The following is a 27,248-nucleotide window of genomic DNA, read 5'->3' as shown; positions in this document are numbered from 1 at the left end:
GAATTGAGTGTTTCTTTATGGTTTGTTTTTTTGTTGTTTTGTTGTGTTTTGTAGGAGCACATTGGAGCTTATGAGGGAGCACACTTACAATTGAAGATACACCCACCCTCCCACCCATATGCTACGGATTTCATGCCAAGTTTAGGGGAGTCTTCTATCCCTTTACTTTTTATGTTCTTCTTTGCTTACATTGAGGACAATGAAACATTCAAGTTTGGGGGGGTTGTTTGAGTTTGAATGGTTTTTATGCATGATGCATGTTTTTTGGGTGTATTGTATGCTAAAGGTGTTTTGAATCAATGTAATTGACGGGTGCATGCTTTATCTTCGGCTTTCTGGTTAGAAAATCTTGCTTGATTTTACTTGATCTTTGAAGCTTAGGATGGATGGAATTCGTGCATTGATTTATTTGAAAGAGCATTTTGTGACTACAACTGATTTCTTGAGTTGAGGAGAGTATGAAAGTCATATGTCTTTTGGAAATTATCTTGGATCGCTTTGCTTTATTGAGTTGCGTGCTTGCATTCATATGTGTTAATGATAAGGGACGATAAGGCACTAGGATGAACTTCATGGCCAAATATTCACATGCCTAGTCTAACAAATGATCCCCTAGAAGCCACTTTGAGCTTAATCCCCATTGTTTTGTACAAATACTTAGCCAATCACTTAGCTACTAAAATAAGCCTCATTTTAGCCTCATCAATAATCCTTACTACTATTTGGGTGCTAAATACAAGTTTGAGCTTTGTTGATTGTGTTGTAAGTATTGGGTGGTGTTCTATAAAAGTGTAGAGATTTTGAGACTTGATGAAATGTATATTTGTTGAGAATGAAGCTCATAGTAGAAATGAAAAAGACGGCCTCCAAAATCGCAAAAGTCGAGGTCTTACGGAAGAAAAAAAACAGAAAAAGAAAAAAAAAATTATTGAAATAAAGATAGAGCTTCTATTTTTAAGATGTAATCTTGTCATGAATGATCTCAAGTTTGGGGGAGTGAATGTTTGGTTGTAAATTCTTGTTGTTTGATTCTTTGGAAGGAAGTTGTAGGAGGGAAAAATTTGACACTCAGATGTGTAGCTTTTGAGCTCACTATCCATATTTATCCTACCTCATCCCTAGCCCCATTACAACCTATAATTTAAGACCTTGGACCTTATTGTTGATATATTGTGGATGTTTTGTAAATAGCTTGGTAGAGTTAAAGAAGTTTGATTTGAAATCCGCGAGTCTATGTGATAAGTAATGCTTGACGAGTCAATGGCGACGGTTTGAGTTGTAAGATCTTGTGCTTGGACATACTTTGACGTGCACCTAGACTTGAAGTTCTAGGTTGATGAGTGATTGTTCTTGATAGTGGGAAATCTTGATTGGAAATGTTGGGGGTTTAGATTTTGTCATTCACGTCCTTACTTGATTCTTTGTGATGAAAACTTTTGAAAATTTTTGTGAGTTGGGTTTTGGAACATTGTGCTTTAAGTGGTCTTGCTCGAGGACGAGCAAGTAAATAAGTTTGGGGGTATTTGATGTGAATCAAATAATGCTTGTTCTAATCCATGGTTTCTCCTATTTTGTACCTTAAAATCATCTATCAATTAATCATTAAAGCTTGATTATTATATATTAGTTGATAGATGTACATGTGGAGTGGGGTCTGATTGAAATTGTTCGTTGCCTATCAAGATGGTGTGCAAATTCTTTTATCTTACCACCACTATCTTCTTCTTTGAAATAGCTTCGCGTGGGTATATTGTACGCCTCAATCGGAACTCGAATGAAGAAGTTATGACCATTTGACGAAGGTTGCGGGAAGCAGTCAAAACCGGCAAAAACGCCCGGGTCGAGCGTTTTCGGCATAAAAAAAGCCCGGGTCTAGTGGAAACACCCGGGTTGGCATACAAAATGCCCGGATTGTCATCATTTCGCCCGGGCCGGGCATTTTTCTCGATAACTGCCGAATTTCATTGTTCAAATTGGTTTATGGGCGGTTTTTGGAGAGAGAGAGACTTCCTGGGACGAAAAGTGAGAGGGGAAAAGAGAGAAAGAGAGGAGGAAGAAGAGAAGGAAGAAATCCGGCCAACATTCCAACTATCCGTCTCCAAATCTCAATTCCACTCAACGAGAGCATGCTTCCTATGGTTTTCATCGTGATGTTTATCATGTGTTTAGGCTAAACTCTCAATGTTGCTCCAAGTTGTGATTTAGGCTTGTGTGAATGTATCTACACCTTTGAATTCACATTTTGACATCGTTGATGTGTTTAATGTTAGATTCTATCACTTTAGAGGCCTCTATCATTATAGATGTTTAATCCTTGTTTATCATCTCTTTAACATAGGCTTGGATGGACTAATCAATTGATGTGTTGTTGAATTTGAATTGTTCAGAGGATAATTTGACAACGGATTAGGTAAGTTTATATAGTAGATGTTTATGTCTCCCGCGCTTCCCCAGGAGTTTATAAACATTGAAAATTAGTTCATGGAACAAGTGTTCAGCTGACTGTGAACTATACGTCGCAAATATGTTCAGTGCAAGCGATTAGGTTGATGAATTAATCCCAAAATTTGTGCTTTTGATAGATGTAGAAATATGCAAGTCTATTGAGCAACTTGGAGTGACATGCTTTTCCGTTTGAGAAATCCATCTTTTGTTAATCTTTTATTTTCGTTTGTCTGAATCTTTCAAAACCAAAAAAATCAAATCCTTATGTTTCATCTTTTTAACTTCATAAGTTTTAAACAATCTTCTACCTCCCTGTCGATCGACACTTGAAATACTACTAACGGCGATGTAATCTTGCAGTATCGTAGTATTATTAGAGTTAATTAATTAAACTTGATATCTTGTGTGAACTGAATCGGATACTCTGAAATACGCATCAGGTGGCCTGGCCCGGGGGTCACTCCTGTGGTTGGACGAAGTCTGCCCTCCTCCATAAGGCGGTCGGCTCTGGGTGGAGCGGTGTCGCTTGTTGTCGTAGTGGGTTCTACTCTCATCCCACTTTCTTTTATCTTGGGGGTGATGTGGCGGGGGTAGAGCCAGTGTAGTGTTCCCCGCGCTCCTCTCCTTGGGCATAGCCGCTTCAACATCCAGCGCGAGGGCCAGCGCCTCTGCGTATGTAAGTCTACCACGGACAGCCAATGCCATCTTAATCTCATGTCTTAGGCCCTCACGAAACTTATCGGCCAGCTTCTCGCCAGTATCCGTCTGTTCTGGCGCATAGCGGGTCATGTCACAAAGCGCGCGGTCGTATTCGGTCACTGACAGGCGCCCTTGAGTTAGGTTGTAAAATTCGGCTACCTTTGCCTTGCGGTAGCTTTTAGGTATGTACTTTTCATATACTTCGGCCTTGAAGTCCTCCCACGTCATCCCATCCACTCGATCCTGTGGCATGGTTTTCAGCTTGGTATCCCACCAAAAGTCGGCGGACCCGGTCAGTTGATGCGTTACGCAAATCATCTTCTCCTCATCATTGCACACCAAGGTTTTGAAGATGCGCTCCAAAGCGCATACCCAGGTTTCAGCCTTCGCCGGTTCGCCCATTCCGTCGAAGATAGGAGGCTTTTGGTCTAAGAACAACTTCACGACTTCCCTATCTACTCGTGGAGGTGGTGGTGGCGGCCTTGGTTGCGTCACACTTTCTTCTTCCGAAGCCTGGGAAGTGGGTTCCTGATTCTCACGTCCTACGTTGCATCTAGGCGGCATTCTGATTCATTTTCACCCGAGTCGTTAGCGTATTTATTCAAATCCAATAATAGTAATGTGATATGCTTGCGAAAGTATGATTCTCTCTATAAGTAGGGTCCAAGGAATGATCACACAGTAGAATTATAAGAATGCAATTGTGCAAGAAAAGACATAAGACAGTTGCACAACAAGGTGAGAGGTACTTGGAAGAAAATAGAACGGACAAGTATATTCACGCAAAGATGTAGAAAAGAGTAGAAATAGCTCATTGCAAGATAAGAAAATAAAAGGTGCGAATTCCCCATAAAATCTCAAAATATGGTCTCAAAGAGGTCTTAGTACAACGAATGAAAGGAGTAATGGCAGCTGATTTTGTGTAAGTATGAATGGTTGATAAACTTCTACTACCACACTTGTTAGAAAAAGCCAGGTTCAAGTAACTGTGGAATGCTAGTTATTGGTATTTCTCAAAGTAAAATGAATGTTCAGATTAACATCCTCGGCTAGATTTGGCATTGTTTAAGTACACTTTTGCTAAAAATGTTTATGAACATCCATTGATTAAGCAACATTTTAATCTGTGTGCTTGGGTCACCGTATCCATTTTTGTCTCCTTTTCAGTTTAGGGTGTGTTTAGATTGCCTTTTACGTCAGTTAGTATGTGCTAAATGAAGTTATCAGGTGTTTGGTTGGGCATTTTTAGTTTCTGGCAGACCCAAGTTAAAAAGAGAGCCCGCCTAAAAAGGTCTGATAGTGCCATTTATGTTTTCCAAAATTGCTCCGATGCATATCTGTGTTGCCGATTTTAAAAAGGTATTTCATGTGCATTTCTTAAATAGCCCTCCATTTTGTCCCTACATAATTTAACAGATGAATGCGACAAAGGAGATTCTAATTCTTGCTCCTATTCCAATATACTGCGAGAACAAATAACTTCATCAATTCCATCTCTGATTCCTTCAAGACTCGCTAAAAATCTTAAGGAAAGGTCGATAAGGTTAGTTTGGTTTTTCAATTTAAAGTTAAATTCCTCATTTTCTTTGCCCCAATAATTAGAGAGAGAACAATCCACATTTGTTGAGAGTGGGTAATGGATATGGTTCTAGGATTTGGGGTTAATTGTTGACTCGTGGAACAAATTCAAGAAGGAATTTTGACTTGTGGAAACCATAATATTTTGGATGTGATATAGTTTTGAATCTAAGGCGTTTTGAGACACTTTTTAGAACTATAAACAGATCAATTTGTCTATGTTACTTTAGCTGCTTCAAGAGTTTCTGAATTTTTGGTTTATATATCTAACTATGGATCATGTGATAGGATTATATTAAGATGACAATCACTTTAAAAATGACAATGTAACTGCCACGTGGCAAGCTTGCTTGCCTATGTATCGTAGATTGTTTGATTATCTTTGATTTCGTATCACATATTGCTTGGAACCATATGCTGAGTTGCTTACCTATGTATGATAGATTGCTTGCTAGGTTGTCATTTTAACTATGGTGTCACGATAGTGCTCTGGTTTCATATCTCATATTGCTTACCTATGTATCACATATTATTTACATATGTATTGCAGATTGCATGTTAGATTGCATGTTACTTGTTTTCATGTTGAGTGGTGTCATCCTATCCTAACACCTGGGATGAATTGTATCTTTGAGGGGAACCAAGCGAAATACAAATATTATGAAAAACTTTTTATGTAATTGAATATGACCTTGCGAATTTCAAAACTACAAAATCTTATTTATGATAACTTAATTCATGTAATTGGCATCTATGGGTAATTGGGAAGGTTCTAATATGATGGTTAATTTTAAGTTTTCGACCTTCCCTGTGAATTTACTGATAATAGTTGTACCATGTTGTCAACAATCTCCTACTTTGTCATATGCTTACTAAACATGACTTGAGAATTTGTTGGTCCAATTAATAGATGAATTTCTTAATTCTTGCTTTATCTTGTTTGCAGATGGCTCCAACTGCAAAGAAGGTGAAAACAGTGATGCAAAAGTTGGAGGAGATTATACTCAATTATTTAGTTGCTCGGTTTTGTATAGTACTATATTTGATTTTCTCTAAACTTGAGAAGGGTAAAAAGAGAAGGGTACCCATGCAAGTTAGTCACATGAATAGGTTGGTTGGTGTTACCGACACAAATTGCTTAGTAAAATCTTAGGATAGATAGGAATACATGAATAGGTTGGTTGGTGTTACCGACACAGATTGCTTAGTAAATCTTAGGATGGATAGGAATGTGATGCAAATGAACGAAGAAAAGTACAAGAGTGACTGAACTGGTAATAAAGAACTCAAAGAATTGAGAACTTCGGAGTATAAAAACTCAATATCAAATTATTATTCAAAGTCTGTTTTTTAAGATCAACAATGATGCCTTTATATAGGCAAAGGAAAATCCTAAACTTATGGAAAGAAAATAACTAAGAAATCATAAACTTATGGAAATGAAATATCTAAAAAGATAATAAGCAAAAATAACTAGGAAAATAATCAAAAAGGGAAAACCTAATTTGTAGAAGGAAAAACAATTAATATTTTTCCATCTACTAATTTTACTAACTAGGAAATAAATAAAACTCAAAGTATAATTTTCTTAGCCTCCAAGACTTGTCTTCTATAGCTGCATCAGAATGCACGAAACTAAAATGGCCCAGAGTTATCTAAACACTCAAAAAACTACCAGAGTCTTTCTAAACTTTGGATCAATTATCAATATTTTCAAAACACCAAATATTCTCAAGCTCATGTTTCAATATTCTCAGACTCATATTTGAAAACCATGAAATGTTTAATTATATGTTGATCATATAGCATAAAAACTGACATGAAAGTAGACCAACATAGAGCTCCCTCAGACATATAATTGTCAACAATAGAATTTCAGACAAGGCTGAAACATTATTATTATTATCTTGACATCATTGAGAGCTCTATTGATAAGAAAAAATAATCAAATAATACTAGCAAATTTAAAAATTGAAGATCCATCAATCAGATAATTGTAGTCTGGCATTTTTTGATCGGCATTCCTCACCTCGATGGATTCACAAACAAATTAAATCACACAAAAAAAAACACTAGAATTAAGAAAATGGGGAGTGGGAAAAGGTTTCTGCTCAGAACTCAGGATAAACCATCACAAACATTGTTTCATTTGTCCAGACATAAATTGGTTTGTTCATTACAACAGCAACCATTAAACTTGTTGTGACATAATAGAGCAGTTGTGTAATCGAGACAAATAGAAATGTAAAGAGACATGAAATTTACGTGGTTCACCAACGTTGTGTTGGCTACGTCCACGTGCAAGAAACGAAAAACAATTTTATTCATAGTGTTTTCAAATAATAGAGCAATTGTGTAATCGAGACAATTAGAAACGTAATGAGACACGGAATTTACGTGGTTCACCAACGTTGTGTTGGCTACGTTCACGTGCAGGAAACGAAGAACAAATTTTATTCATAGTATTTTCAGATTGTGGCTACAGATTTCAGATTAGAGAATTATATGCCCTACTCCCATATAAATAGGCACACATGAGACTAGAATGACAATCCTATCCCAATTCGGAAATATAATCAAACAGATTCAAGGCATACTAACAAAACTCTATAAGACAACGAACTGAAACATAAAATCATTTGTTCGATTAATAATGCAAAGAATTTAAAATCAAAATGTAATGAACAAAATTATACCCTCATTACAGTTGCATTATTCATTTTTAGTATTACTAAAAATGAAGAATTGAAAAGGATGAAGAGAATGAAGGAGCTGCCATGGAAGAAGAGAGAAACCATCGACAAAGAGAATAGAAAAGAAGAGTGAAATCTCATTGATGACTACATTTTGTAAGAATTGACTTAAATTTAAAATATAGTAATGGCTTATATATGGGCTTGAAAATGCTAAACTAACTAATTAAAACTAAGTAATTGTACAATTTTACTTTTGTATTCAACAGACATATATTAATACATTAATTACTAGTATCTTTTATTTATTTCACGTTTCCAAGATTATGTTAACAGTTAGTCATATTTTCAGTATTTTAGTTCGGTAGCCTAATGTAGTGGGAAGAACGTGGAGCATATTATAAGTTTCATGACAGATTTTCTTCGTTTGTTTTTTCCCAATTTGCAAAATAGAGTTGAACCAATCCTAATTATCTTATTTCCTTTTCATTTCTGAATTTCTTTCTTGGTATCGACGGGGAGAACCTGCGATTGAAGAGAGGATTACCGATCGTTGAGTAAGCAAATCACCTTGGATCACTGATAAGGATATTGGCATTTAGTGGTAGACTTGAAATGGCTGCTGAAGCACTGGATTTGCTGCTACAAAGCTTACTCCAAAGAAGTGATAAGGGAGGTAGCAAATACAGCAAAAGAGATTATTGAATATCTCTTCTCCCCGCAATATCCATCAGCTGATTGTGGATCCATCCACCCAACTGTCAGACTTTCCGATCACTTGAGGGAATTGGCTGAGGAGCTCGACTCAACCGTTGGATATGTGGTTGACTACTGCAAGATCATTTCCAACTCAGTCGACGATGTGAGTGATTCTCCTTCTATTTCTTCAACATCAAGATCTGCTGTTGAGCTGATTGTCATAAATACAAACGGGTTGAGGAGATTAGCGGAGAAAATAAAGTCATGTGGCAGAGAATTAGCAGATGAAGATCCCAGTGATTCACTATCAATCACAACCAAAGATGTAACTGATTCTACTCCTGCTACATCAAACTCATCATCAAGACCTGCATCTACAACCAAATACTTTGTGGGTGACTTTGCCAAAGATCCGAGTGATTCACCATCAATATCTCCACCCACGACCAATCATGATGTGGTTGCTGGTTTTGATGAAGATATACCAAAGTTGATGAACCGAATAACTGACTATTCATCCTCTTCCTACCTACAAGTCCTCCCAATTGTCGGAATGGGAGGCATTGGTAAGTCCACACTTGCTAAATCTATTTATCATAATCCATTCACCGTAAAGCATTTTGATATTCGAGCTTGGCTCACAATATCACAAGATTATAGTGTTGAAAGTATTCCCTCACAATTACTAGCTTCGCTCAATGGAAAAGTAGATGGAGATGGAGGGGATTTGTTGAACGGAATCGAGGCAGAGAAGCATGAAATTCACAACATCTTCTTGAGGAAGAAGTATCTCATAGTAATGGACGATGTGTGGAGTGTGGAAGCTTGGGACTGCATACGGTGTCTACTTCCCGACACTCATAATGGAAGCCGGATCATATTAACCACAAGGCTAATGGATGTGGCGACTTATGCTGCCATTTCGTGGAACATTCATATGATGCGTTTCTTGGATGACGAAGATAGTTGGCGTCTGTTCCAACACAAGGTTTTCGGTGATCAAGATTGTCCTCATGAGCTACGCAGTGTTGGGGAAAAGATTGTAAAGGATGTGGAGGACTGCCCCTCTCAATTGTTACTGTGGCAGAAATTTTATTGAGGATTCCTAGATCTCCAAAGTTGTGGCAACAATTGAAGTAAATGATGGGCAGTTGGGATCAATATTATCTTTAAGTTACAACCACTTGCCTCCACACTTGATGAAGTGTTTCTTGTATATGGCTGCCTTCCCTCAAGATTATGACATCCATGCCTCTGAACTCATCAAACTTTGGGTAGCTGAGGGTTTTATTAAACAGCAATATGCACCTAAAAGCGAAGAAATGGTGGCGGAGGAGTGCTTGGAGGAACTGATAAGGCAAAGTCTAGTTTTGATCACTAGCCGGAAAAGTGATGGCAAAACCAAAAGTTGCAGGATGCATAGTGTGGTGCGGGACTTTTGTGTGAGACAAGCCGGGCGAGAGAAGTTCCTTCTTCCTGTTATGGACTACCTCCCTACTCCTATCTTAAGAAAACATTTTCTTCCACAAGTCCTCCAAAATCATCCCCGCATGAGTGTTAGTTGGCATGACCTAAATCTTAGAGACTCTACGCATAGCTCATGTACCACTTCTATCATATGCATCCCACAAAAAGGGTATAGGCCCAAATTCTCTGTACAAAACTTTATTTCACTTAGGGTCCTTCATGTTTTACGTAGAGATGATCGTTCTTATTGGGAACTAGGTCAAGTTTTTGAATTGATTAATCTCACTTACCTTGCTTCCAACATTCCCGGAAGTATTGTCCCTCCATCTATAGCAAAGCTTCGGAATGTGCAGACTTTAATTATTTACAGATATGATGTTCGTTTGCCTGTGGAGATTTGGAGACTGGGGAAGTTGAGACATCTTATCGCCTTCTCATTTCAACCTTTACCCCTTCCAAAAAGAGCAATTCGTTCTCTACTCCTTCCGAAAAGAGCAACTCATTTTCCAAAAAACTTGCAAATGCTTTCTATGGCAATAGACTTTGTGTGGAGTGAAATGATAGTGCATATGATTCCCAACATAAAAAAGTTGGGAATATGTTACTCTCAAGAGAAGCTTGGTGCAGGGTATCATCATCTTCTCCACAATCTTATACATTTGCATCAACTTGAGAAGCTGAAACTGAAGATGCATGGTTCATTTGTGCCGAATCACTATTTATTTTTCCCCAGTCCCTGAAAAAGTTAGAACTAAATGGCGAGTGGATTTCTTGGGGAGATATGAAGATTGTTGGTTCGTTGCCTAATCTTCAAGTGTTGAAACTAAAGAACTATACCTGCTATGGTCAACAATGGGAAACCAATGAGGGGGAATTTGGTAATTTGATACATCTGCTTATTGATGAATCAAATCTGAAGCGTTGGGAAACTACATTTAGCCACTTTCCGGGGCTCAAGTGCCTAACACTTCATCGTTGTCCATACTTGGATGAGATTCCATATGGTATTCGTTTATTCGTTCACTGCAACTGATTGAGGTCGATGATCATAACCAATCTCTTTTGTACTCAGCAAATAAAATACAAAAGGAACACTGGCAGCTTTGGAAAAAAGAAGACCTAAAAGTTGTTGCGAAGCGTTCTTGATCCTCTTTCAGACTTGATTGTGTGCTTCACATCAGGTAAAGTTTTCATAAAAGTTGCAAGGTTTTATGGACTATCATTTTTAGTTGAGAGGTTATGTAAAGGCTCATACTTTGCCAACAGCTAAGCATCTTCCTCTCTTTTGAACATTTCTCAGTTCATAGAATGTCAGTTAATTCTTGTCATTTTGTATTTTGGTTTTTCAATGTCAGTTAATTCCTGTCATTTTGTATTTTGGTTTTTCAGATGCAGAGCTTTGATGGGGTAGCTTATCAGATATTCTACTAACGGAAGATGCAGAAAATGAAAGGTGCAATGGTTAGTGATGTTTATTTAAGTATGACTGGTTGATAAACTCCTAATACTTGTTTGCAAGCTGGTTTCTAATATTGTGTTATAAATGTTTGTTTGTATTCATATTCTTGTATCACTCTAATACTTTCGATATGGAAGTTCCAGCCAAAAACTATGACATCTTCTCACACTGAATATACAAACATGGAACACCCTCAGTTGCCACTCTCCACAGCTACCATCTTCGGTGGTTGTGGGAAGACCTCGCTCAACGATCTTTTCTGCGAAGATGAATGATCATTCGTCCCACTACCACGAGACCCAACTCTCTCAGCCCGCCTCAACCCTCCGATGATCTCCTTGCTCGTTTGGCTTGGCACATTGGAGCTGTCCGAGGAGCTATGATTCCAGCTCCCAAACAACGCAGCCATCCACGACTGCCTAGACGAGCACCTACTGAAGCTGAAATTCTCATCCCTGACCATCTTAAACTGATTCTCCAGCGCCCTCACCAAGTGCCTCACTGAAGGGTGCTACAAGGACGCCTTAGCCACCACTGCAACGGCCCACTCCTCCTTGGTCCATAATCTATTCACCATTTCCTCATCATAGATGCTGATGAATGGTATGTTGCTATCTAACCATTGTTGTGCATCAACATCACTCATTCTTCTGATCCAAGATTCTCAATCACCAGCTCAAGCAACACTTTCCCCAAACAATACACATTGTAGGCACACGTACTAGAGCATGAACCTGCCAAATTTTTCAATCAATAATAATTCATCAAATACGTCACATGATCCTCCTGCCACTTTTCGATGCTCAAGTGCTTAATGGTTCATAGTTGTCCATACTTGGATGAGATTCCACATGATAGTGGAAATATTCCTGCACTTGAACTCGGGATCAATGATCACAGTCAATCTCTTTTCTACTCGGCAAATAAGATACTCCTACAAGTGTCCATCAGTAAGGAACTCATATTTGAAATCTATGTAATGTTTAATTGTATATTGATGATATAGAATCAAAATTGAAACGAAATTAGACCAATATAGAGCTCCCTCAGACATATAATTGTCAACAATAGAATTTCAGACAAGGCTGAAACATTATTATTATTATTATTATCTTGACATCATCGAGAGCTCTATTAACAAATAACAAATACTAATAGGAAAATTTGAAAATTGAAGATCCATCGATCAGATAATTGTAGTCTGGCATTTTTAGATCGTCATTCAAAAGTCCGATCGGCATTCCTCACCTCGATGGATTCACAAACAAATTAAATCACACAAAAAAAAACACTAAAATTAAGAAAATGGAGAGTGGGAAAAGGTTTGTGCTCAGAACTCGGATAAACAATCACAAACATTGTTTCATTTGTCCAGACATAAATTGGTTTGTTCATCACAGCAACAACCATTAAACTCTACAAGAAAACGAATTACTAAAACATAAAACCATGTGTTCGATTAAAAATGCAAAGAATTTAAAAAGAAAATGTAATAAACAAAATTATAGTAGGATCTATGAATTCGTTCTCAGAGGCATTTCCAGAAAGAGGAATTACGAGGACATTCAACACGGCATCAGGTTCTGTCCGCCCGTCCGCTTTCTCTCATCACCGAACAATGTTCATTTTTGACACAAAAAACCATCAAAATTACGCTCAACGAGATCCAAACAATGATTCAACCACAATCAAAACAAAAATATTTTGAAAAATAATCAGGGATAAAACAATTAGGGCTCAGAAAGAGGAATGGCATCAGATAATAAGCGGAGTAAGTAATCAACACAAAATTGAATTCAGTGTGTATGATAAGAATTCAATAATCTTCATCCGCCATTGAAAAATCAAAACAATAAGAATTCAAGGATAATGAAGTACTACTAATTGGATCTCAAACGAGATGGAGAAAAAGAGGAAGGATTGATTGACGAATGAGAGGAATTTTTCATTCATTAAATAGAGAGAACGGAGCTGCGTTTGTTTATGATGACGGCGGCTCGCTCGCATAAAAGTAAATTTTCTGAAGCTAGGGTTTATGATTAAATTTAGGGCAAATTGGCTTTAAAATCATTAACTTTCATAAAAATTTGGTTTTTTCCGTAAACTACAAATGTTGCGTAAAAAATCATGAACTTTCACCGATTTCCCGTATCGGGGCTAAGATAACGATATTGACGCTGACATGGACGATTAGTTGGCTGTTGAGATGGAATTTTTTTTAATAAACAAAAGCCTTATGTATTACACTTATCCCCCAAATTACTGCATCTCTCAACTTGATTAAGAGAACATAGAAATGGCGTGATTCAATTCAAACTTCCTCCTAAATTCCTTCCAAAATTTCAACAACAGCGGAGAAATTGCCTACATTTGCTGCGAGATGGATTAATTCAGCATACTCCACCTCCTCTTATTGACGGCGGCGACGTTCCTTTTCCATTCCGCCGCGCCTGAGATCGCCTCCGACCGCGCCGCCTTAATCGTGCTCCGCTCCGCCGTCGGCGGCCGCGTCCTCCTATGGAACCTCTCCAGCCCCACCCCCTGCGCCTCGTCAGGCTTCAACTGCTCCCCGGACAATTCCTCCGTTGTCGAGCTCCATTTCCCCGGGATGGGGCTCTCCGGCGAGCTTCCGCCCAAAACCTTCTCCAACACGACAATTTTGCAGATGTGAAATCGTTGTTGTTCGGATGGAGGAATTGTAGCTGGAGGATGGGATGGAGAATTGCAGATGGAGGAGTAGGAATAGCGATGGGATGGAGGACTTGCAGCTGCAGGAGGAGGAATCGCGATGGAGGAATTGCAGATTGGATTTCACGATGGGAGGAAGAAATCTAACTCTGATTAAAATTAGTTTTTTAACAGAAACTACAAAAAACGACGTGGTTTTGTGCGTGTAAAAACGACGTCGTTTTGTGTTTTGACAGCCGCTATGCCATGTCACACTCCGGCAACCACGTAGGATAAATTTTGGCTGGAAATATACCGGGTCGGGTCTTACGGGAAATTTACACAACCCGGTAAAGTTCATGATTTTTTACGCAACATTTATAATTTACGGGAAAAACCAAACTTTTATGAAAGTTCACGATTTTTAAGCCAATTAGCTCTTAAATTTATATCTTAAAATGATTGTGTATAAAATAAAATAATGTACTCGCTCCCAACGGTATGAAATATGAACACTTTGACTAGCACCGTTTAAGATATAAAAAAATATTTGACGAAAGTAATTTGCTCTTTTTAATCAATTTACCATTAAAATGACATTCAAAAATCAAAATCTCATTTTAAAAGGCCCCTTTGACCTATAAATAGGTGGTGAAACTATTTGGAAAATTGTTTGTGTGATATAAACATTGCCAAGTATTTTGCTCTTTTTTAAAAATATTTGAGTCCAATTCTCTCTCATTTTTCTTATAGCTATTCATTCATAAATCTTGTTCACACAAACTTGGTAGTATTACTACAATATTGAAAATAGGTTACAAGATTTAGAGTCAAATCAATTAATTAATATATGAAGCCATCGACAAATTAATAAAATTCAATTAAAAACTATTTAATTTACAAGCCAAACCTAGCAATTTGTGAAAGTGGAAAATTGGGAATTTTTACATGTCCCCACTATATAAAATCACCATATGACACATAAATATTTGATACTCATCAAAACCATTAACTTCACACAAATTAAACAAACATCCATCAAAAAACAAAATTTTAAAAAAAATCATCCTAGCATGATATGCCATTTTCACAATTATGTTCATCACTGTCCTTGTGATGATCATCATCATCAGCTGGTGGCAAGAAATAATCAACAGACAAACCAGAGATGTTGAAATCAATCTCTTCAATACTCCAAGTCTCCTCCAACTTCCACCTCTTCTTGTGAGTCTTCCCATATCTGTAGATGGAGGCGGTGGTCTTCCCGGAGTGGGCGATGTTGATGCCGTCGACATGGCGGTAGTCTTCGAGGAAGGACTGGAGGCTGGTCTCGTAGAAGACGCAGTCGTCGCCCGCGGCAGAGGCTGAGGGCGCGGCGGGCTTCATCCGGATGAGCTTCGTGTCCTCGAACTGGATGAGGAGGCCGGACCTCTGGCTGAAGTAGCCCCATATGGTGTGGTGGACGAGCTCCGTGTGCGGGGTGCTCTGTGCCTTGAGCACGTCGGAGCTCGTCTCGAGTTTGAGGATGAAGCAGTCCTCGTCGTTGATGATCTTCTCCCCGATGCACACCGTGTTCGAGAAGAGGTTCGCAGTAGATCTCGGGTCTAAACCCTTTGTGTATGTATCAAGAAACCAACGACGACGTTAGTTTTATTCATTAAAGCGTATCTGATACGTATAAATATGGCCAATTGAGTTCTATTATGTTTTCATTCTAAACAGTATAGAAATAGATATTTAGTATCTAATCAACCGTTGTAGACACAAGTGGGTAGGAGAAGGGCATGAGCACATACCAAACTTATTTTCCTTTTATTTTTTCTATTGTTAATTTTGTTTGAAGTTGTTAGGAATCGTCTTTAGAATTTATTGAGATGACGACAATGAAGACAATAAAATGGAATTTGAAGAAAAATTGCTGCCAAGAAAAGAATTTGAGAGAAGAAGAAAAATTTTAGATAAATGTCAAAAAATCTTATGTTAACATGGTTTTATGTTAAGTTAATGGATTATATAGTTTTAATATTTAAATATTAAAATTAGTGTTGAATTTATGGGGATTATATATGCTCTTACCATCGAAGCATACCTAATATATAAAGGGAAGACCAGCTAAATTCTAGTGAAGTTCTGTCCTAAAATCAATTGATGATATGCGAAGAATAGTTCACCTGGAAAAATCTTCGGAGGGGTCGAGGAGGGCCTCGACTGATGTTGCAATTGGGGGCATTAGAGTGATTCCAGTTAATTTTTCCGTCGCTCCCGGCACTGATCTTGTGGCGGGCAACGACAAGCTCGAGGTACCATAACTCTGGATTCATCTGCCATATCACGAACCCACCCGCCTCACTATTCAATCTAGCATTCTCCATAGCCTTGTCGGTGTCCGACGCCGCTACCACCATCTTCACCTGCCCCACCGCGTACATGCTGCTCACGCCGTTGAGCGCCGTCACCCCTCCCGCCGCCGCTAGATATTGCTGCACTATGTACTTCGCAGTGCAAGATTCCTGTCCACGTGTACACAATTAACATAGAAAAGGGTTCATTATTAAATTATACATTCACCAATCACCAACTTAATTTGATCATATATAATCATTAATTTCACAAGTTTTATCAATTCTTGCACTCTAGTAAGATCAATTTTTATGTGTAGCAAAAAGTATACTTGTGCCATCTAGTAGAGGATTTAGGGACAGGAGGAGGCGGTCGACCCCGCAAATGACTAAGAGGTTTTAATTTTCCTTAGCGCTAATCAGAAAATATCATGTCCGCCCCGCCCCTCAAACAAACAATGTAAAATTGGTGAATTGTTAAAAATATTCACCAACTTGATCATATTTAAGCAATCCACGTGTTTTATCAATTCTTGCAATATATTAACACCATTTTTATGTGTAGCAAAATTTAGACGCCGCATGACCCGAATTTAGGGGCGGGAAGGTGCAATCGAACCACTCAAGACGCTAGGAGGGTTTAGTTTTTCCATAAGGCGGGGCGGGCCAACAAACGTTTTGGCCGCCCCTATCAAGCAATTTCTTATTGCATAAGACGTCAAGCAAACGACGTAAAAACTAGTGAATTTTTGTAAAAAATATGAAAACACCGAGGAAGAGGTGGTCGGCCCCACAGACAGCTAGGAGGGCTTAAATTTCCCTTAGGGTCAGCCAGAAACGCCGTGACCATCCCCTGACTAGTTTCTTTTTTCATAAGACGTCAAGCTAACGACGTAAAATTAGTCAGTAAATTCTCATAGAAATATTGAATATGAGATTGAATAAATACAATGGAGCCATCTTTGATGGGGGTGGTGAGAGCATGATCGAGCTGGACGCGGAAGGGGATGAAGGCGGACGAGACAAGCTTGAGGAGGAGCATGAAGTGGTCGGTGTCGGAGAGAAGAGGGTTGGCGATGGCGGCCCACTTATCGGCCGCAGACTGGTAGTGGGCCCGCATGAGATCCCGCATGTTCTGCCACCGGACGTCGGCCGTGCTCCCGCCCATCTTCTCGAACATCTCCTCCGGGATCGGGACCTCCAGCACCGTGTCTAGGCCCCCTTCCTTGTCCGAATTTGGACACAGATTCCTCATCATCATTAATCATGCACATACAATTAGGGAAGAGGATGATCAATGATGATGATGATTTTTTTTATCTCCCTTCCCTTTCTTCTTCAATTTTTTTATTTTTATTTTTCACCCCTTTTTGATGGATATGTTTGCCAAAGGTGTTCCTTGTATGTAGGGTGTTGTATGTGTGTCAAAAGAGGAATGTATTTTGGTACGAATTAACTATATGTTTTAAATTAGGAATTAAAAATTTTGAGACATAATTTTCATGTTTTTTTTGGACTTTTGTACAACAATTTACACAAAATACTCAAACTTTACAATCCGATATAAATTATAAAAAAAGAATTTTTTGCTTAGTAAAGACTTAAGCAAAAAAGATTTATTCTGCCAGTGATCACAAGAGATTGATTCTTTATCCCATAATTTTATTTTTTGTATCCCATAATATCTTATTAATGATCCACGATTTTAATAAGTAGTATAATATTTATTATAGCATAAAATAATTCATGAATAAAAATAGAATTTGTTTTGCTTAGTAGATGGAGTACTTAAATATACTACTTCACAAATCACAACGTTATACTAGTATATAAATGAAATTAGAAATTCTTTTGGGCTGTGGTTTCTGAGATTCTTGTCAAACTTTGTAATATCTTTGGGCCATTTGAAACTTTCCCTTGAAAAATTATTTACAAGGGTTGTAAATATTGTCTTAACGCTTTTATGGATGCTATTTGGTCCTATATTAGTTAATGAAAGCATATGTGAATTTGGGGTCATTTTATTCACAGTTAATTAAATATTTATGAATGTAATAATTAACCACTGAATTTAATTTTACTAAGGCTCTTTCCTTGAAGCATCATTTTTGCGATCGTCTAAGAGCCTTTTATTTTTTTAATTTTCTTTTTTCGGGTTATAGAGAGAGGAGAGACGAACTCTAAAATAGTAGTATAATTATTTCTCTCTCTTTAATGAAATGCTCCATTTCATTATTATACTTTGACCTGTCAATACTACTATATACATGCTCCTAAACTTTTGACAAATTATGATTTTGCATATGACTTTAAAGTTTATGTGTTAATTACTGAACTTTTGATTTAATTTGATTTCCAACCGACTAAGATTTTGCCAAACATATAGATTTAATTTTTCAAAAACATAGAATAAATAAATTACGATAAATTGTATTTTCAAGAATCATATTTCCTAACCAGCATTACTTTCCTATCAAACAATTGTACAAGTGATATGATATTTATGATAAGATTGTAGTAGTACATAAATGAAGTACTTGTCCTAATTAATTCATTTATGTAAGTAAAACAAGAATTGCCAGTTTCGTTCCTACCACATAAGATAACTGCAAACAATGGGACAAAATCTCATCATCCATTTCAGACTATTTTCGTTGGTGTTTGTGTTTGGAAATGAGCAAATTTGACTTCAACAAAAATAGATTAACATGACTTTCAAGAAATATATGAATTGTATATCGATTTAAGAAGAATCCTGGAAACTTGGTTTCCATTGTTTATCTACATCGAATGACTATTTTTTGTCGTGTATAATATAATTAAGCTTGTTTATTAGAATTAAATTATGATAATCGTGTGAGAAGGAAATTGTATATTGAGCAAATGTACTCGACTAAAAAGACGTTAGGTAAAATTCCAAATATTGGAAGAAAATTAAATGTAACGCAGACAGAAATGTTATTTTGAAGAGTTTTACACAACTTTTTATTCTTCTTCTCTTTATCGATTTCAGTTGAGACCCTTTTCAGTGATAACGACAAATTCTAACATTTCGCGGCTCTTAATATGGGCCAATGCACACACACAAGAATCATGATAGCAATTTAGGACAAGCAGAAAAAAGTGTTATTTTTTCCAATTGATAATAACTATTTATAGTCAATGGCGGATCCAACTTGGGTTAGAGGGTCGATCAATCCACCACTTGCCTATGGCCGGAAAACTCTATTAAATTCGGGGGCAAGGATCCCCTGTTGTGCATAGCAGGGGCTGTGCCAATATTTACACACACAACATATTATTCTATAATAAAATATATTAATATTTTAATATTATAATTTAAAATGAAAATAATGGTACGTGAGTAACAGCATCCCCTGCTGTGCAATCACCCACAGCAAGGGATCCAAATCCTAAATTCGGCTTTTGAGCTACCGTCGACCCAATGGCACAATAGCTCTATATCAACCCCAAAGGGTTGTGGTTAACTTTATTTCTTCGTCTGTCTTTCATTGCTTACGGTTGTTCTGTTCCAACTCTAGCTAATTTTGATATCAATGTCGACTTCACTGTATCTGGACCCACGAGTTCCACTACTTGGATCTGCCAGTTGAGTTATTGTGAGAATTTCCAATATGTTTACCATTAAAAAAAAAGAAAATTGAAAGATGAATCGAACGAGTTATTAATACATATTCGTGAGGTCGATCGGACATAGTGAAGAAGGTCGTTGTCAGTGAACGTTATTTGTAATAAATTACAGAAGTGAACCTTGACCCGAAGGACGTGGGAATGAGTTGCTTCACCATGAGATCAACGACAACTCTTTGAATTTAATGGAGTTTTTCGACTCTTAGGGACAAGTCCTAGTCTCCTGGATGTGCCACACGACGAGAGGAAACATCCTCTATGATTAATTATATACATCCAAGATTCATGTTGACACTTTCAAAGGGCACACCTGTACGCGGCTCGTGAAGAAGTAAACCTTGAAAATCTTACAAAATCAGCACTCAAATTCCAAGGTTGCTTTCAGGTAATAAACCTGATTGCATCACTAAGATTTGGTCATCACATTTAACTATCCAAATTACCCAAAATGCCCCTCACCACACCACCAGCCGGCCTCTCCTCTCAAAGTATCTACTATAAACAACAATAAACATCCAATTTAATCATCATCACAACACACATATATATACACATATATCTTGCTTAAACACTCCATCTTGACTACTACTCTCGACCAAGTTCAAATGGCCACATCCAAAACTCTTAAACTCCACTTCTCTCTCCAACTCTGTCGCCCCAAAAACCCTTTCTCAATGATCAAAGTCCCCAATCCCCCTCACACACCTCCATACATCCTCTCCCCTCTCAACTCCAAAACATTCGACATCTCCTTCCCCGCCACTCCCATCCCTCCACCGACCAGCTCCGATGATGACGAGCTGGACTGGTGGGTTCCATCTTCAAGAAACGACAAGACGAAGAAACACAGAAACACTAAGCAACACGAGCCAAAATCTCTCTCTTCTCAGAGTGGCCACGAGGAGGAGCGGGGGAAGCTGCATAAGCCACCACGAAGAAGATTCAAGCGTTACGGGTCGAAAGAGTGGAAGGAGGGAGAGGAGTGTAGTGAGAGGAAGCCGATGTTGGAGAGGCCAGCGGAGCAATGCATGGTGTCGGATCATGGGCGGAGCTTCATGGTGGTGGTGAAGAAGTCGGTGGATCCGTACGAGGATTTCAAGAAATCAATGTCGGAGATGATGGTGGCGGAGAAGATCCTTGAGCCAAGAGAGATGGAGCAGCTGTTGATGAGCTTCCTCTCACTCAACTCAAGAATGCATCACAAAGTTATCATACAGGCTTTCACACAGATTTTCAAGGAAATGCTCTAACTTATTGTTGTACTATTGTTATTTCATTTATTTGTGATCAGAATTATTGTTTGATTCACTTGTTTATGTATAAATTATTTTTTCATTCAAGTTATAATATACTCCCCCGGTCCTACATAAAGTGACTTGTTTCTTGTTTTTTTTTAATTATCTCACTTTAAGTGATATGTTTCTTAGAATTGAAATATCGGCATCTCTACTTTATTCTGTCCATATAACTCATAAAACATCACTACATGAAATCTTGTGATGAAAAGAAACCTTTCACTTTAAACGGGACAGGGAGAGTACATGCTCTCGTGCTAAATGCAAGTTCAACTCAAACTAGTGAATTTAATTAGTACGATGTTCTAAGGAACCATATTCTTTCTATCTTTTTAGCATTCGATTATTTAATATTTGTGCTTGTTAATTGTAATAGATGTTATTGTACTTGAATTTTTATAGGTAATGGTTAGATTGATTGATATATATTTTTATTTAAGATGAAATAAAAATGAGTCTTAGATTTTTGGATTTTTCATTTTTTCTTATATTTCATGCAATTTTGGATTCTTTGTTCAATCAGAATTTTGTACTACAAATTTCAGATTTTCAGATAATTCGATTCAGAGTAGGCAAAAATCCAATTGAAATCTGAGTATTCAACCTATAGTATCCCTATGTGGATCTCTTACTCCAACACTCACTAACACAATAAAATTATGTTATAAAATCCCACAATCATTTACACGTTTATAACATTATTTTTTTGTATTATGAGTGTTGGAGTAGATCCTTTCCATATATCCACCTTAATTGATCAAATCATTTTTGTTATAACTCAAACTTAAAATAGAAATCCTAACCAGTCCCTAATCAAGCCGTGCAGAAAATTAACAATTCATTTGACTAACAAATAAATATTCTCAGATGGAGACTCACAGCTACAACAAAAAAGCTGCTGAAATCATCTATCTAAAGAGTTTTAGTATATCTTCTATTTCAACTATTGGAAATACACGATCATAAAAGGCCGATTGTACAATACAATAAAATTTCCTAAGGCTATAATTAGGGATGTCGATTGGGCCAACCCGTTCGGATTCATGACCATTTCTCCCATATTTACCATGGTAAAATGTATGTCAGCTACAACAGAATTTGAATAAGAAAAATGGGTGTCATGAATATGACTGACCTTCAGTATGATTAGCAAGCATACTCAGGAATACACAAGCAGCAAATCTCTTTCTGTCTCTAACCGAGAATGGATGAACTCTTATCTGAACATGTGAAGCATAAGCGTACCGGAATGCATTAGATGTCCTTACTGTTCCACAGCACTAGAAGATGGAGAGGCAGGGCTGTCATCAAAAAATTTGACATGACATAGCTTCCCACCAGCTTCATCAGCAAACGTGATCTTCCTCTCCCCCTTTGGGGAACTATCTTTTGAAGAAGGTGTGATGTCCGGCATCATTTTCTAACAATAGCGACAGTGAGTTTGAACATTGTTTCTAGTTTGTAACCTACTGAAAAATCATGATTTCAGAGAATATGATGTAAGTTGTAAATATAGGACTGACCATTATTTTAGAGAACCGGTTGCAGTCTCTGGTCATCATAGACATCCACTTTTTAGCCGTTTCTTCAGCTTTAATAGCATTCTTTATGGCTGATTTTATCTGTCGAGAAGAAAAAATCATATCTAAGCTACTTGGGATTCTGGATTGATTAGTATGCTAATGTAGACAATGTATTTTCAGAAATTCAAAGCATGAATGCCAAACAGAATATCAATAAGCTATCCACATACTGGTTAAACTATCTCGGTATTGGCCTGTGCACATTTATATACTGGCATATCCAGCTAGTCAACTGCATTCATCCAGTATCGTAAAATGCATACAAAGAATTTACGTGAACACTACATCTCTAATTCTCAGCTCAAGACAAGAAAAACAGGCACCCTTTCTAGATGGATGCAGCATTTTCTGCATTGAGCAGATATGAGGGCCAGCTTAACATAGAAGTTTATTTTAAATGGAACACAAGTGATAAGACACAGTCTTAGAATTATAATCAGAAAATTGGCAGTACTTTTGCAAAGGCAACACAAGGTGGCCAGGCTTCTAATTCAGGAATATATGTGAACTTTAGAGTAATATGAAGCTAGGAGGCAAAATAAAATACTACTGTACGGTTATGGTAGTAAGAGAAGAACATCAAAGACACTAAAGAGTTAAATAGTAGTTGAGTACTAATATGTTTTAAAACATACATGTTACATACCTCATCTGCATCATTTTTTAAGGAAGCATTGCGGTATGCTTCAAAAAGCAATTTTTGTTCCACAATGTCCTTCATGGACTTCAACTCATTCATCAGTTTTAGTGCAACAGACTCCATGTCTTGCATCTGTCGCTGTGAGAATGCAACAGCACTTTCAGAGCATCCTTGAACAGAGGTACACCCAGTACTGAGATTAGGTAAAGCGCGTGAGAAACGAGGGCCTTCAAGGTTGCCTTTGGCTATCTGTGATCTCTTGCTGATGCGTCTGGGAGATATGACGAATTTCCGCTGGCTAACCTGTCCAGGCAATCTGTGATTCACAGTTTTTTCGTCATCCTGTACCTCTGATCTTAGAGATGAAGACTTCTTTCCAGTCTCGTTTTCAAAGAGCTTCTCCTCACATTTATAATCAACTGCAGACATCAAAGGGGATGGTCAAGGAATATATGGAAAATAAATAAATTAGAAGACAACATAGCTGCATGGGTGAGCAGTGGAAACATATCAGGATTAATTAAGTATTATACACAAGCTTCTAGAGGTTATCAAATTATAATTTCAACACAAAACACAACAGCAAGTCAGATTTTCTACTCTATGACAATAAATGCACTTGTGAAATTTCACATTCAGGAATCTGTTTTCTCAATGTTCTCATGGAATCAATGGAGGTGTAACATGAAAAGGATAGGGTTCTTCATGCATACAGTGATGAGAGAAGGGGGAGTGGGAAAATCCTTAATAACATGGTTAGAGAACCTCGAACTACTTTACTTACTACTTTGATCTGCATCATTAGCGATTCCAACAGAATTTGGATTCATCGCCAAACACAATCGCTCTTGAGAAGACGGAGACAAAGCCTGTTGATGAAGACCAGTTAATTTCATACTGTTGGAAAAAACATATAGAAATAAAATATCAAGCACAAAACCATAGTTACCTAAAACCATAGTTACCTTGCGGGAGGAAGAGAGTCTTTGAGGAAGTTGGTGTTGCTCTGGTTTTAAAATGGTTTCAGCATCATCACAAGTTCTGTAATCTAAAGAACACTCATTTTCGGTACAAGTCAATGGAAATTCTGATTTCTGCTTGTCCAGAGGATTCAATGACTCATCTTCAGATTGACCTTCAGAATTGAAGTCATCCCTCATCGTGGTATCAGAGGCAGATGTTGAAAGTTTTTCCACATCAGTAATAGTATCTTTCATGGAGATGGGATCATGCCTAGTACTTGAGGTGGTAATGGAACCTGGGCTGGAGCCAAAGTTCTTGCCAGGGCTACTCTGAGAGTTGCTTAGCTCAAAGAGAATATGTGCCTCAGCTTTACTGTCAAATAAGACCGTATTAGATCCCCAAGGAGGTGTGCTGCAACCATCAATTGCCATATCAAGAACCCTGCAGCTAGAACCACATTCATCAGGCATATCTTCAACAATCAAAGAACTACTAGAATGACAAGATACAATACATGAATCTGGATTCTCTTTTGGCTTCGTAATTTCTTCTAGTGCAGAACCCAGCGGCTCCTTACATTCAGATTCCTTAGTTTCCAATCTGATGTTACCTTCATCCTGAGGGGTAAGAATGGAAATAGGTTCAACATCCTCCAAATGATCATAGCACATCTCATTAGTAAGACACTCTTCATATCTGTGGACATATGATAGTGGTTCTCTGTCATGTTCAGGTAGAACTGTCATCTGAGCAGGATTGACCACCTCATTATGGCCAGTAGATGGAGCCAAAGGCATTCCATTGTGGCTTCCTATTTGCTCAGCATCTTGAACCCCAACCTTGACATGAATAAGTGGAGCTAATTCACCATCAGCTTGCTCTGAGGCTTCAGAAACCAAATTCTCTTCAGATCTGATAGCTACTTTAACGGTTGCAGAAGACACAGCACTTGGATTCAGGCATCTTCTTTTAGCTCGTGAGGCCTTTGAATGCTTTGATTTCAAATTGATAAGCGGCTCATTAAGATCAGATTCATCTTCCACGGCTTTCTCGTCAGTGGAAACAAACTTCTTTCTCTTTGTCGATAACCGGTTCTTGAGCTGTGATAATGTCATAGCGTCACCCACATCACAGTCTGACTCTGAATCCCCATCAGCACTGGGATCACTATCACTAGGTTCAGATTTTATTTTATGTACTGTCCTAGCAGCCACTGTAAAACATGAACTTCTGTGTATCACTTGTTTCTTACCAAACAGAAAACCTGAAGGAGGCTTCTGTAGTCTTTTAGCATCTTCAATGTCATATACATCCTTTAAAGTCTTGGTTCGAGTCACGGGCCTTCCATTGGAATTGGTATTACAAACTTTTATCACCAACCCTCCCCTAATAGTTTGGATAAAATGCTTAACATTGCAACTACTCAGCTCCATTATTGCAGGAAAAATCAATAAATGTTCCGTCTTCTATCTTGCATATAAATGTGAGAACCAAACTTAGTTAGACGACAAACAAATGAAGCCAACTCTCAAGAATAATAAGAAAAACAAATCAGGTATAGAATATGACAGTAGAGCAAGATGGATTGTTCTAAAGGAGATCAGAAATCTTTAGCAAACTTTCAAATCAAGCAAATATATTTTATAGTATTTGAGAATGACTTGACATCTAAATCCAACAAATAATGTAATAGCGGAAATACTTGTGCTGGCCATCACTGTGACATTGACTATACTCATATTCAATCAATCTGCCGAAGAATCACAGAAACCTGATTCAAGCAATCCAATTGGGTAAAAGCCGTGCATCTAATTGAAATCTCGTAAACACGCCCCATTTGGAAGAAAAAACAATTGAAAAAATCAACATAGCTAGCACAAAAAGGCAAAAGCTCGTTAAAACGTAATTGGTTGAATCAAAAGTTTAATAAACCATAGTCAACAAATCAATTACAAGCAACAGCAGTGCGTATATCAGCCAATGTGATATTGCTAAAACATAGTACTAGTACGTTAGGCCGCGTAGCATTTCAGATCTGGCGCAAAACAGCTCATACTCATTTCAATTCAGATTCATATCGTTCAAATATGAGATGAAATGCAAACAGCCGTCGGAAACCCTAAAATATCCGGTGAAACCTAGCGGAATGGGAATAACTTTAAAATAACAGACATAAACGAAAGAAGGATAAGCAGATCTCGTCCAAAAGAGTGTACCTGAGGTGGCCGACTTCTGAAGCTGCAGCAGTCGCAGAGAGAGAGAGAGAGGCTTCGGAAAATGAATTCGGCGGAGTATTAGTATTTGACCATTTGTAAGGATACAGAGCAATTTCGCGGTAAAGGGTTGGCGGGAAGTTATTAGGAATTCTCATTTTAGAAATTGGCCCTTGTTTCCTCAGGTGCAAATGTCAATCAAAATGTATTTCTTTTCTTTTCTTTTCTTTTATCATTGTATTGGTCAAAATAATTTAAGGGTAATTTAAAATCTTACCAACATAGAGAAAGTATAGACTATTTTTTGATTACTTGGTCATACAATGGAAAATAAAAGAATTGCCATAAATCACATATGCATAAAATAAAATTACAAATACATAAATCAAGTTACAATTAGATAGAGAAAATCATAGAAAAATAAAGATTTCTATGGATTAAAAAATTAAATATTAATATCAGCCATCAAGGCTATTGACATGTGTGTCACGATGAGTACATTGATCATTGGCATAATAATCATTTATACGTTTTGACTAAGGTTGGATCGCAAAAATCCCGGTTGGTGGATTCACCCATGGTATGTTTATGATGAGGTTGCATTTTGATCACATTAATTTTTGGTAAATTAATATATTTGTCTTTACATAGTGGTAGTCTGTTAATGTGGTTTTAATGAGGTAGAAGTTGTTACTCGTGCATACCATTTGATGAGGCTCTTGATCTTCCATCCTAATCGGACTTGTCTCTGGAGTTCTCAACATATTCAGATCTAGTGGATGAACTACATGAAACATAAGCCATAAATTGGTGATTTCGTTTTCATCATCAGTACCGACATCCATATGCACTTCATT

At 37.6% G+C, this 27,248-nt stretch overlaps 3 protein-coding genes, 1 non-coding gene and 1 pseudogene across 7 annotated transcripts; 2 read left to right on the top strand and 3 right to left on the bottom strand.

Moving 5' to 3' along the window:
- The first annotated feature begins 5,475 nt into the window (after positions 1-5,475).
- On the top strand, positions 5,476-11,947 carry LOC125220884 (putative late blight resistance protein homolog R1A-3; annotated as a pseudogene). The gene is made up of 4 exons (XR_016132702.1): positions 5,476-5,479; positions 5,669-5,689; positions 8,018-10,762; positions 10,971-11,947. The product of XR_016132702.1 is annotated as a putative late blight resistance protein homolog R1A-3 (transcript).
- Positions 11,948-12,788: 841 nt separating this feature from the next.
- On the bottom strand, positions 12,789-12,878 carry LOC125185764 (small nucleolar RNA R16). The gene has a single exon (XR_007170264.1). It is a non-coding gene; the product is annotated as a small nucleolar RNA R16 (small nucleolar RNA).
- Positions 12,879-14,695: 1,817 nt separating this feature from the next.
- LOC125218136 (DUF620 family protein (DUF620)) lies at positions 14,696-17,383 on the bottom strand. The gene is made up of 3 exons (XM_048119739.2): positions 16,996-17,383; positions 15,879-16,217; positions 14,696-15,318 (listed from the first exon to the last, which is right to left on the bottom strand). Exons 1-3 carry the CDS (start codon positions 17,305-17,307, stop codon positions 14,776-14,778), a joined length of 1,194 nt encoding a protein of 397 aa, XP_047975696.1. The 5' UTR covers positions 17,308-17,383; the 3' UTR covers positions 14,696-14,775.
- A 2,873-nt stretch (positions 17,384-20,256) lies between these two features.
- Positions 20,257-21,028, top strand: LOC125218164 (uncharacterized). The gene has a single exon (XM_048119781.2). It carries the CDS (start codon positions 20,303-20,305, stop codon positions 20,945-20,947), a length of 645 nt encoding a protein of 214 aa, XP_047975738.1. The 5' UTR covers positions 20,257-20,302; the 3' UTR covers positions 20,948-21,028.
- A 797-nt stretch (positions 21,029-21,825) lies between these two features.
- Positions 21,826-26,559, bottom strand: LOC125219965 (uncharacterized). Of its 3 annotated transcripts, XM_089068332.1 has the most exons (7): positions 26,395-26,559; positions 26,190-26,316; positions 24,181-25,644; positions 24,000-24,084; positions 23,222-23,634; positions 22,516-22,614; positions 21,826-22,412 (listed from the first exon to the last, which is right to left on the bottom strand). In XM_089068332.1, exons 3-7 carry the CDS (start codon positions 25,609-25,611, stop codon positions 22,257-22,259), a joined length of 2,184 nt encoding a protein of 727 aa, XP_088924458.1. In that variant the 5' UTR covers positions 25,612-25,644; positions 26,190-26,316; positions 26,395-26,559; the 3' UTR covers positions 21,826-22,256. The 3 variants fall into 3 exon arrangements, with proteins under 3 accessions (XP_088924458.1, XP_047978023.1, XP_047978022.1); XM_048122066.2 differs by lacking the exon at positions 26,190-26,316 and having other exon boundaries at positions 24,181-25,648; XM_048122065.2 differs by lacking the exon at positions 26,190-26,316.
- Positions 26,560-27,248: the final 689 nt, after the last annotated feature.

The sequence above is a fragment of the Salvia hispanica genome, chromosome 1, assembly GCF_029641045.1.
Source record: "Salvia hispanica isolate PSC_SH4W2 chromosome 1, Shi_PSC_v1, whole genome shotgun sequence".
NCBI classification, from domain to species: domain Eukaryota; kingdom Viridiplantae; phylum Streptophyta; class Magnoliopsida; order Lamiales; family Lamiaceae; genus Salvia; species Salvia hispanica.
This window is presented reverse-complemented; position numbering and strand designations above follow the sequence as displayed.